The sequence below is a fragment of the Protopterus annectens genome, chromosome 2.part1 (genome assembly GCF_019279795.1).
Source record: "Protopterus annectens isolate FY-2018-M chromosome 2.part1, PAN1.0, whole genome shotgun sequence".
Taxonomy (NCBI): Eukaryota; Metazoa; Chordata; order Ceratodontiformes; family Protopteridae; genus Protopterus; species Protopterus annectens.
The window spans coordinates 652,077,466-652,090,484 of NC_056729.1; the positions used below are offsets into that span (position 1 = coordinate 652,077,466).

The 13,019-nt window shown below is 42.5% G+C and overlaps 1 protein-coding gene across 4 annotated transcripts in view; it reads left to right on the forward strand.

The window, feature by feature from the left end:
* NCOA1 (nuclear receptor coactivator 1) overlaps window positions 1-13,019 on the forward strand; it is a 1,171,950-nt gene that overhangs the window by 904,590 nt on the left and 254,341 nt on the right. For all 4 annotated transcript variants that reach the window (XM_044062390.1, XM_044062389.1, XM_044062386.1 and 1 more), the window contains exon 15: window positions 10,650-10,739. In XM_044062390.1, the coding sequence (XP_043918325.1) occupies window positions 10,650-10,739 (90 nt within the window). The remainder of the gene's footprint in view (window positions 1-10,649; window positions 10,740-13,019) is intronic.

Sequence of the window (13,019 nt, forward strand, 5' to 3'; positions counted from 1 at the left end):
GTTGCTGTCAGGGCACTAAATTGTCAGTTCCATATGCTGAAATTTCAGCAACATACTTTGGAACTCCTTAAATAAAAAAAGTCTTCCTTTCCTGCTTGGGCGGTATCTAAAGATTTACAAGAGTGAATGCATTCTGCAAGTAACTAAACACACCTTGCACTGTGGTTTTGACGCCCTAGAAGCTTCTTCCAGGGCAGCAGTCACTGGATCTGTCATTAGAAGCCATGCATGGCTTAAGGAACAGCCCCTGCCAGACCATGTCAAATCTAAATTGTTGGATGCCCCCTTGCACAAAGATAACTTATTTGGCAGTAAGGCAGAGGAGGTCTTAAAAAAAGATAGAAGAAAACGCAATGCAAACAGTTAAGGATTTCTTGCAGGTTCAGCAGGCCTTGTCCCTCCAAACACTGGTCCTTTCCTACTCCCAGTAAACCAGCCCAGCCTAGACCCCATGGAAACAGACCCCCCCCCCCCCAGACAGCAGCTACAGGGAATGCAGAAATCTAAGCAGTGGAATACCTCCACTTCAAAACCAAGGAGTTCTAAGCCATCCCCTTATGGTAAGAACTCAAAATGACTCACCTCCTCCACCCCCTCCCTCTGCCCACTTTCACTTACCACTAGAAGGAAAACTCTCCTTTCACTCAAGCACCTGGGCCACCATTACCAAGGACCACTGGGTTCTGAACATTGTGTCTCAGGGATACAGATTTTCCTTCCAACACCCTTCCAACCCCAAAAGGTTTCCCAGATCTACCACCAAATCAATGGGCAAAGGCTCAAAAGCAAATCCTTTCCCTGCTCGCTATGAGGGCAGTAGAGCACGTCCCTGCAGAAGAGATAGGCCAAGGTTTCTACTCCAGACTATTTCTGCTACCCAGAAAAGAGGGCACCTGGCGCCCCATCCTCGATCTATCCATTCTAAACACCTTCCTGGTGATCCCAGAATTCAAAATGCTCAGCCTCCAGCAGCTGCTACCCATGCTCTCCAAGGACACTTTGCTAGCCACCCTAGATCTAAAAGAGGCCTAACTCCACATTCCTATCAGGGAATCATGCAGGAAATATCTCCGCTTCAGGGCAGAATCTCAACTTCCCTTTGGCTTATCTACTGCTCCCAGAGTTTTCACAAAATGTCTGGCTCCAGCCATTGCCTTTTGCAGACAAAGAAATATTCAGCTTTACCCATACTTAGATGATTGCCTGATTCAGGCAGACAGTCAAGAAAAGCTGTTACAGCACCTGACCTTTGTAAAGGACCTACTGACCTCCCTGGGGTATACTATCAATGAAAAGAAATCAAAACTAGTCCCCACACAAAAAAATGTTATTCCTGGGAGCAAGCCTGGACACAACATCCAAGATGGCATTACTTCAGAAAAACAAACCTACCTGACAGGCTATTTTTCTCAACTAGCCAGCAGAACCCAGTTATCTGCAAGGAAAATCCTGCAAGCTCTAAGGTTCATGGCCTAATGTATTCTACTCATTCCATATGCCAGACTGCATATGAGGAAACTACAGTGGTACCTAAAAAGCCTTTGGTGTCAACACTGTCAAGACCTGGAAACCATCATACCAGTGATACCTTGTCTAAGGAAAGATTTTCTTTAGTGGGCAGCAGCATGCAATCACAGCAAGAGACTTCCCTTCTCACAAGCCCACGCCGCCCAGACCCTCACCACAGACTCATCAGACTATGCCTGGGGTGCACACCTGGACAGCAGGAGCATTCAGTGCCATTGGAGCCCAAATCAAATACATCTGCACATCAACCAAAAAGAGATGCTAGCTGTTCAGCATGCTCTGACAGCTTTCAGACCCCTACTCTCCCCGGGGCCTCTTTTGATCAAAACAGACAACACCACAGTGATGTGATATATCAACAAGCAGGGAGGGACTCCCTCTTACCCTCTCTGCAGGCTCGCCATGACTCTTTGGCACACGGCCTCAGCCATGCAACTACACCTACTAGAACAATTCCTGCCAGGCTCCCTAAACTCTCTGGCAGACAACTTAAGCAGAAACCTGCTAGACCCACATGAGTGGCAGCTAGACCACACAATCTTCACCCTTGTAACCCAGAAATGGGGCACCCCGAAAATGGACCTCTTTGCATCCCACTCCAATCATCAGCTCAGCAAATTCTGCACCAGGGAACCTCACAGCAAGGCCTAGTGGGTACATCTCTCAGTTTATGCATGTCCTCCTCTACCACTCATTTCAAGAGTACTGCTCAAAATAAGGGAGGAAAAATCATGATTGCCGCAGACTGGCCACACCAGCACTGGTACGCACTGCTGCACAGCCTGCCACCCCTGCCACCATGGCACCTACCTCAGATCCCAACACTCCTGACCCAGAGCAGTGGAGAATTCATGCATCTGTAGTTGCAGACCCTCAACTTGGCAGCCTGGCTTATTCCGTGACCTCTCCTCAAGCTGCCAGCCTAAGCAAACAAGTCCTAGATGTATGTAAGGCCAGACACCCCAGCACTAGAAAATCCTATGCTGACAAGTGGAAAAGGTTTTGCACCTGGATCCAGGCTAAGGGAGCTGGAACGGCACAGCCCTCCCTATATCTCATCCTGCATTACATAGCAGACCTACTACACAGAGGTCTGTCCTTCTCTTCTATTAAAATTCATGGCTCTGCTAACTCTGCTCATTAACAGCACAGAGCCACCTCTCTACTCACACCCTGTCATCAAACTGTTCCTAAGAGGGGCTAGCAACTTAGGAACACCCAGAAGAGCTCCTACCCCAGCTTGGGAGCTTAACTTTGTGTTGGAAAAGCTCACCCTACCCCCGTTGAACCTGCACCTTCATCAGAGTTAAAATTCCTCTCTTGGAAGACAGCGTTGCTTCTGGCAATCACGTCATCTAGAAAAGTATCAGAGCTACAAGCACTCATGGCTGTAGAGCCCTTCATCATTTTCCATGCTGACAGGGTCTCCCTCAGGGCTAACCCATCCTTCATGCCTAAAGTGGTGTCCAGTGTGGCTCTCAACCAATCCATTTATTTGCCCACCTTTTTCCCTAACCCACAAAACAAGGGGGAAAGGGTTTTGCACTCTCTAGATGTGCACAGACAGCTCAGATCCTATCTGGATAGGACTACATTTTTTAGAAAAACTGATCAATTGCTAGTCAGCTTCGCAGCAGGGGCAGAGGGCAAGGCCATATCCAAACAATCTCCAAATGGATAGCACACTGCATCCATTTCTGCCACAAACAGCACGGGAAACCACCCCCAAAGGGGGTCAGGACACATTCCACCTGGGCAACCGCCACCTCTGCAGCTTTTCTCAGAGGGGTCCCCACCAGGGACATCTTGGAGGCTGCAACATGGACATCTGTTCATACCTTCACCAACCATTACCACCTGCCTATCTTCGCCAAATCCAGGGCAGGCTTTGCCACCGCAGTCTTGCAGGGCATCCTAGCCAGCCCACGGTCTTCTTGACTGCCTCCACCCTTTTCTTCAGCTTTGGGAATCAACCCAAATGTGATGACCACAACAGTGAAACACAAAGTGAAACACAAAGAACATAGTACAGTTGTGTACCCTTACCATTAATGTAAATGTTGGAGTGTATTCACTGTTGCAATCCTGGTCTCCCCTCATCCCCCTTCTCTCTGTCTCTCTCTCTCTCTTCCTCTCTCCTTACAGGAATTTTTTGGTATTTACTTTCTACTGGTAGTGTTCTTCCACCATAACCTAGCTCCCTAGTTGGGGGCTCCTGACAGGGCAGGAAAAACTGATGTAATGGCATCGGTTGCCTGATTTTATACCACTGACGACCTGACGTCAGTCCTGGAGTGATAACAACCAATGCAGAAATACTAAGCCTCTGGTATTTGGGCCGACTGAGGGCTACCCCTGGCAGGGTAACCCAAATGTGATGACTACAACAGTGAGTACACTCGAACGTCTACATTTGTGGTAAGTGTACACAACTGTACTTTATCCTTACCAAACCCATCCTTCATCCCAGCCTTAGATGTGATTAATCTGTCTATTATTTTCTTGTAAGTTATTGTTCACATTTGAACTTGGAGTCATAGACTTCAAAGATAGGGTATGGGGCACTGAGCAGCTTATCTTTGCGGATAAAAAGTTGAGGGGCTTGCTGGTATGAATGAGTTTCTTCGGCCAGGCTGAGTCCTGAACATTAAAACACAAAAATACTTGAAAAACAAGTCCACTCTGGCACTGCAACTAATGCCTTTAATATCAGATGAACAGTTTTGTCTTTAATGTTACTAGATTTCTTCAGACGCCATAATACAAAGTTAAGAAGATTAAATAACTCTCTCCCAGTTACATGATCCAAAATACCCACTCAGACCTTAATTTAAAAGAGATGAAACCTTAAATATGTCAGTGTATGATTTATCAAAAAAGCATACTCATACATATTAATACAAACATCAAAATTTGTTCCTTATCAAAAAAATAGGAACATCCAGTAACAATGAATCCCAAACTGTCTAGCCCATGCTTTTAAGTAAACAAGCAGTGGAACAATAATCATTTAGTCCCGGACAGCTGCTAGCATTAAAATGCTGCCAATCTCCTTCTTTCGGCTTTTCCCAGTTAGGGGTCGCCACAGCAGATCACCTTGTCTGCGCATGATTGGCAGTGGAGTTACAGTACTCTTTTTTTTTTTTTTTTTTTTTTTTTTTTCCAAGAAACAGTGGCCAGGGTCCCCTCGCCCCAGACAGTTCACTGGGACTTTCTCAACAATAACAAATTTAAATGAATGATCAGAATGGTTGTGTAAATGTTTATAAAGGGCATTTGTACTTTTTCCTTCTCATACATAAGTTCATAAATGCGGTTCTTCACTTTATCCATTTTCCCAATGTAAATGGGATACAGTTGATAGATAGCTGCATATATTACACCTTTAGTTTCACAGTTAAATTTATTTAATCTGGTATTTATGCCCTCTAGTAGTAAAATAACTACCAACTAAAGTATACTTGCAACAGTTACAGTGACCACAATTGGACCTAAAAATACAATTTTCACTGTTGTCATTGTTCCCATTGAAAATCCTAACACTTTAAGCCATCCAACGGACTTTCCAAGATATTCCGTATACTAGTACCCTTTCTGTAAACCATGGTAGGTTTCTCCCCCATTTTTCCACTAATGAACTCATCTACTTAAGATAAACCAGTTCTTTTCTAAAACATTCCTAATCGTTTTATTGTCCAGACTGTGACGATTGGGGAGAGATGGGCGAAGGCTGCCAGCCTAGTCAAATGAATTTGATATATAATTCTGGCATTTGTAAATAAATGTAAAATACAGGCATGTTTTCTTGAGTGTAAAAGAATACTGTGAAATGTGGAACTACAAAATATGTGACAGCATTGCACTTTAATGGCCAGTAGAGTGCAAAATGTTGTCACATATTTTACAGTTCCACATTTGATGACCGTGCCCTGGCCCAGCAGTCAAGGAGCCTCAATCCTCATCACTAACACCAGGGAGGTCGTCTCATGGAAGAGAGGAAAGGATAACTAATACACACAGTAAAGCACAATTTCCCTTAAGTGCACACAGAGATCACAGTCAGTCTGGGGCTGGCTGCTCCCTTGCTCACCAGGTCCCCAATAAGACTCCTCACTGGCACAGCTATAGCGTCCAGGTCGCAGCCTAGCTGGGCAAGTTAAAACCTCCAGTACCCTCTTTGTCCAACAAGTGCTTCATGTCCCTGCCAAGTAGCTGACACACCACACAGACTTTGAGATAAGTATTAATACAACTTCATAGACACTCCTGGGAAAGGCTGACACAGATTCTCCAGCTGTGCCCCTTTACCCAGACCATACGGTAGTAATCCCCATCACCACCCAGCTAATATCAGCTACTAAAAAGCCCTTAAAAGGGTGTCCAATTAGTACTGTGCAATATTAATATCCAATGGTAATGTGACTATTCAGTATAGGCTTATTGGAAGGGCTTAGACAGTAAACTCTATAAATATATAATGTACTCTAAAGCATAATTTCTCTCTACATAATCCAGCCACTGGTAGAAGGTTTTAAAAACATTAAATAATTAAAACACAAGACAAAACTACTACACCACAGAGATATCTAAAAGTTCAGAGATTACACAGAAACTTAAAATACAGTGGGACAGGTCTAATTTCAAAGAAAAATACCTAATTAATCTTTACTAGCTTTAACTATTCCTACAAGAAATCACAGTGCTAAAACTTACATGTGAGCATCAGACAAAGTGCTGAGTTAGATATCCAAGATCAAAATGCTCCCAGTCTCTTGTGAGAAATAGTATTTAAACATTAATGACAAACATGTCTCTAAGACTCTCCTAAAGTACATCATTTTTGACAGTCTGGAATTCGCAGGCCACAAACTGCATTATTTAGCAATCTAACACCTGCTCAGAAACTTACAACAGTACAAGTCATTTCAAATGTATACTCTAACAGAAACCAGAGCAATAAAGCACATTCCACATCTAAATTCTGGTCATAAACTTTAGCCTTAAAACATTGGGCATGAAACCTTCATCCAGATGCACAGGAGCTTACTTGTAAAACATGAAAGGGTCACAACATGCTTCACTGGGCCAGTAGAGTGCAATGCCGTCACATATTTTGCAGTTCCACATTTCACAGTATTATTTTACACTCAAGAAAATATGCCTGTATTTTACACTTATTTACAAATGCCAGAATTATGTATCAAATTCTATTTGACTAGGCTGGCAGCCTTCACCCATGTCTCCCCAGTCGTCACCCCCCCCCCCCCCCCCCCCGGGGAACTCAAGCAAGTTTTTCAAGTGCCCCTTGAGAAACATCACTTGAGAGTGTCAGGTCTGTCTGGGTATACCTCACCCCATTCCCTTTCTTGAGAGCCCATCTGCATTGGCATTGCTACTCCCACTGCGGTGCTGCACTGACATATATGCTTGCAACCCCAGACTCTATTTTAGCAACTTGGCATTTTGCTGACTGGCTCTGTTTAACCATGTTAGAGGGTTGTGATCTGTCATCACAGTGAATTTTCTTCCATACAGATAAGGCTGAAGTTTTTGTAGTGCCCACACTATAACTAGACATTCCTTTTCTACCGCTGCATAGCATTCCTCTCTGGGTTGGAGCCTACGACTGAGATAAACCACTGGGTGCTCTTCTCCCCCTGAAGAAATCTGGCTATGTACAGCCCCTACCCCATAGTTTGAAGCATCCACGTGCACAACAAATTCTTTGCTATAGTCTGGACTGGCTAACACGAGGGGTCCTCCCAAAGCTTCCTAAATCTTCTGAAATGCCTGCTCACATGCTGGGGTCCACACTACTTTATCTGGCCTGTTCTTCCTTGTCAGGTATGTGAGGGGAGCAGCTATGGTACTATAATTGGGAACAAACTTTCTGTACTACCCTGCTGTCCCCAAGAATGCCCTCACCTGCTTTTTGGTAACAGGTGCAGGCCATGCCTGAATAGCTTCCACTTTGGCAGGTTCTGACCTTATCTTACCACTCCCCACTCTATGTCCTAGATAGGAGACCTCTGCCATACCCATCTGACATTTGCTCGGCTTAATGGTCAACCCTGCCCTCTGTAGTCAGCTCAGCACCTCCCTAACATGCTGAAGGTGCTCTTTCCAGGAATGGCTGTAGATAGCAATATCATCCATGTAAGCAAGGGCAAATCCTCCTGCTCCTGCTAAGATATGATCTACCAGCCTGTGGAAAGTCGCTGGAGCATTCTTCATCCCAGAGGGCATCTTTGTGAACTCATACAAGCCAAAAGGAGTCACAAAGGCTGACTTCTCTCTAGCACTGGGAGTCAAGGGCACCTGGCAGTAACCCTTAGTAAGATCAATGGTTGTAAAATACTTAGCCCCACCCAGCTGCTCTAGGGCCTCATCTGTCCTAGGCAGTAATCTCTGCCACCACCCAGTTAACAATATCGGCTACTAAAAGGCCCTTAAAGGGGTGTCCAATTATTACTGTGCAGTATTACTATCCAATGGTAATGTGACTGTTCAGTCTAGACTTATTGGAAGGGTTTAGACAGTAAACTCTATAAAGCATAATTTATCTCTACATAAACCAGCCACAGGTAGAAGGTTTTAAAAATATTTAATAATAAATAATTAAAACACAAGACAAAACTACTACACCACAAAGATATCTAAGAGTTCAGAGATGACACAGAAGCTTAAAATAATACAGTAGGACAGGTCTGATTTCAAAGAAAAGTACCTAATTAATCTTTACTAGCTTTAACTATTCCTACAAGAAATCACAGTGCTAAAACTTACAAGTGAGCTTAAGGCAGAGTGCTGAGTTAGATATCCAAGATCAAAATGCTCCCAGTCTCTTGTGAGAAATGGTATTTAAACATTACTAACAAACATGTCTCTAAGGCCCTCCCAAATTGCATCATTTTTAACACTTCGTCTGGCGTTCTCAGGCCACACACTGCATTATTTAGCAATCTAACACCTGCTCAGAACCTTAAAACAATATAAGTCATTTCACATGTATACTCTACAGAAACCAGAGCAGTAAAGCACATTCCACATCTAAATTCTGGTCATAAACTTTAGCCTTAAAACAATGGGCATGAAACCTTCATCCAGACGCACTGGAGCCGAATTGTAAAACATGAAAGGGTCACAACATGCTTCACTGGGCCAGTAGAGCGCAGTGTCATCACATATTTTGCAGTTCCCCATTTCACAGTATTCTTTTACACTCAGGAAAACATGCTTGTATTTTACATGTATTTACAAATGCCAGAATTATATATCAAATTATATTTGACTAGGCTGGCAGCCTTCGCCCATCTCTCCCCAATCATCACACAGACTATATGTAGTAATGAAGGAATTCATATAAGATATTCCTTCAGTATTCCTATCGAGACTGAAATTTTGATATTGATGTTTAGGATATGTGATACAAATCTTCTCTTTATTATTTAATATGGGCACAAAAAAATTCTGGTCCCGTTTTTTTAATAACCTCTCAAACATCAGTTTCTTAACTAAAGTGGTTGGATACCCTCTTTTCAAAAACATGTCCTTCAGTAAGTTACGTTCCTCCTATCAAGTGTGTATCCTCTCTGTGATCATCCTAGCAGCACCGATAACTTGTCCTTTAATCATTTCCCTCTTTTGAGCTGTAAGATGCACATTAGTAAAATGTAAGAAAGTATTCAAATAGGTCTATTTCCGTTGTAATTGTGAAATAAATTTCCCATTATTTTTATCTTTCTCTAATAGTCCATCTGAGTAAGTAGTCCTTTCTTCACCTACCTCATGAGTGAATTTCAAGAAATTCATGGTATTATTAATGTAATCTAAAAAGGGTACTATTCTCTCTTTTGTCGCTTTCCAAACCAAAAGCATATCATCCAGGTATCTAACGTAAAGCCTAATACAGTCACTAAATTAACTATCTTTTAAAAACTGGGTTTTCCAGCTGAACCATAACAATATTGGCAAATAAAGAGCCACAGGGAGAACCCATAGCAACCCCCTTTTTTGTAAATAATATTGGTTTTCAAATGGTACAAAATTATTCTTCTGCCTGATTTTTGAAGGAGGTTTAAACTTTTCAAAAATCTTTTGGGTTTTTGGATGTTTGGCCTGGCTTGTGGAGAAGTTCTTTTTATCATAACGAACTTGTGCCTTTGTGCAGTTTCTCAGACACAAACTACAGACTAATCTGTTGTGTTTTTTATCTCTACTTTGTTTACTTGTTTTGTCTTGTATTGGGTATTTTTCGTAAATGTCACACTTCTGCCTTTGTAGCTCGCTCTTTGGTTTAAGCACACAAATAAATTTGAGGTTGAAGATGCATGAAAAAAAGCAGTAATGCAGTTTATAAGGGGCTAATACTTATTGTAGCACCCTAACAACCGGATTGGTGTATCTGATGGATAGCTGGATGAGGAGGTTGAATAGCAGAATTAGACGGCAGTCTGACAGCTACAGTAAAAGTCAGAAGTTGGAAAGTGTTTACTTTTTTTTTTTTAGTCTTCCTACTCTGTAGTGTTGTGTAGGTTCAGCAGCAGGTATTCATTCTGGAGAAGACTGCTGAATGAATATGAGTAACATTGGTTGCTGGGGTTACCAGCCAGAAAGTGTAGCACTTGACTGTACCAGTGCAGTAAGTTTTGTAATAAAGCATAACGAGTGGATCATTTGTTGCACTTGTTTAGAGGAGGTAGGTAGACTTTTGAACAAGATAAATTATCTTGTACTGTTGTCTTTGTGACCCCTGGTAGGTGTTGCTGCTGTCTTGCTTCAGGATATGGCATTGACATTAATTCTTAGTATAAGAAGTAGCTGAAATGTTTGAGAGATTGTCAGGAAAGCCTAGAGGATACACTAAACTTACGATAAATGCAGAGTGGAATATTGTAAACAAAACAATAATTTTGAAATGTTTATCAGAAAGCATTGTTCCTTAAATTGCCATTAAATGTGTTGGTATTGATTTTCAGTTTCTGAGCTACCTGTGTCCAGTGTTGTCTTTCTGTGTTATGGGCCTGAGCTGCAGCTTTGAATGAATTGCAGTGTATTGATGTCAGACTTCACTTTTTAGATGGTCTTCAGTAATGTGTTTTCTTTCTTTTTTTAACCTTCAGTTGCTGCACCAGAATAGACAGTCCATGCTGAGCCAGTTTGCCGGAGCCGGTCCCATCAGTTTGGCCATGAGGCAGGCCGTTCGACAACAGGTACTGTGGATGTACACACATGCACTAACAGTAGAAATAGTCTTGCATTAGAAACTGCTGCTTTACCTCATTCAGTGAACAGCCTGACCACAGAGCTCTGTGTTGCATGTTAAGGGGACTCTGATCAGATATTACCAGCTAGTGTAAGATATTCTGATTTTAAAAGTTTGCGTATTTCAGCTAAAAGGTTGTCTTGGTGATGTATTAAAGGTTGTCTTGGTGATGTATTAAAGGGTGTTGTACAACTGGAATCACATAATTGTGCTTGCTGTTTTTAACCGTTAAAGGTAGTTGTATAAAGAGGAGTGTTCGGTAACTGCAGGAAGGAATGTGTACTGTATACAGCAACAGAGAAGACTCAGTCCACTGTGCTATAAATTTATTATGTTTTAATTTGAATAAAAGTCTAGTACTGTTAACTATGAAATCAGATGGTCTGCTCAGGTGCGAACAACCTACACCAACACAGTGTCATATTATATATTGTCATTAAAAATGCTCATAAAATTTAGTTAGTATATAGTTGTAGTATCACAGCCTAATATTCTTTTTCTTGCATTTTTAGTTTGCACATTGATTTTGTGCCATTGGCAAACTGTAAAGATAAGTGCATATGTGTAAGTATACACACACGCACGCACACACACTATATAAAATGCACTCAACACATCTCACTGAGTACATAGGAGGTGTAACTACACATTTGTTTGTTTATATTTTTAACTGTATTTATCTTTTACTAGAAATAAAATGAGTACTCTGGAAGGAGTGCAGACTCACGGTCTTTTTATTTGATACCAATATTTTGAAAAGGTTAGCACTTTCATCTGTGAGATCAGACATCTTCAGATCATTTGTTACAAAAGGAACACAAGACCTTGAGCATGTTACATTACCATGACAGAGAGAATTGGCTGTAAATTACTTTTAAATGGACCAGTAATAGGTTTGCAAACAGTTTTTAGCCAACAGTTTTAAAGTCCATTAAAATAGAACTAAGATGTGCATCCATTGCAAGTAGACAAATGGAAGTGGCCTTTCCAGAATTAAAGCCTGAGACAGAAGTCAGTAGGAGGGCACAGCTTTGGAGTGCCAACATTTCAGGACTTGGGGAATCTGACCAATGGGAGAAGCAAGCCACTGACCATTTTGACCTGTCGAAGAGTGGAAGACACTAACCAACTGGACTGAACTCCAGGTTTTCAGTTTTCGCTATTGATTTAGACATGTTTCAGTCTGATGGGGAGCAAGACACAGTGGGACCCTCGGGTAGAGTCGATCCATAGCCCAGCCTGTGGCAACTCTATATGAACAGGGTTGGGTACACAATCTGGACTTGTTTCCAGTCAGGCCTTTTTACCATTATGATTCAAGTTCAGGAATGGTCCCAATGATGGGGAGCCCAAACCTAAAAGGTAGGGGACCGTTCCACTGTCCTGTCAAGGGTGCTTTCTTTTCTTTATAGACTGAATTCTCCCTCCAGGCAGTCCCCTCGCTATTCTAGGAGCCTCGCTGTAGATGATGTGTAGACTGTAGTGAGACAGATGCTTTTGGAGCAGAGCCTCCCAATTGTTGCTACAGCTCCTACCACTTCAGGTCAGCAAGCCCATGTATCCAAGACTCCACCTCTGTGGGATCCAAGTTGTCCAGGCCTGTCTTCTTCAGGTCTGAAGATGGCTGCATCCTCATATCAGAAGTTTTCTGTGAGCTACTCTGCGTTGTCAGATCTGATGAGCTCTTTGAGACAATGCTACCTTGTTCCACTGTGTTCAGATTTCACCATTGCTACAGCTTTGCAAGCCAGGGTGCAGGGTGCATTATCTATTTCTTAAGGCATAGGTGGAGTGCTTTGTATAACAGTGTGCCTGGTGAAAGTCTCAGGGCTGACAGCTGCAGCAAGTTCCCAACCTAACTTCCACTTGCCTTTTACATTAAAAAAGGGGGGTATGGCAGTGAAGTCACTTTTCCTGATTGATTTTGGGTTGGAGAAGTTAAAACCCCAAAGATGAGTTTGCAAATGAGCAGTGATGGCACTCTTTTTGGTGAGGATGATGGCAATAACTGGCTGCATCGCTGGAAGCTCTGAGCGATTGAATATCAGCAGTAATTTCTGATTGAGTGAACTGACTCCTGGTAGGCTGGAGGTAAGCCTGCTTGTTGCACAAGGCCCTGCGTGAGGTCAGTTGTTTTATCATCTCCAGATGTCTTGGATCCCAGTCTTACTGTCCTTATCCCTGTGAAGGTGGAGCTAATGAACAAACCCTGTCAGTGAGAAGACCA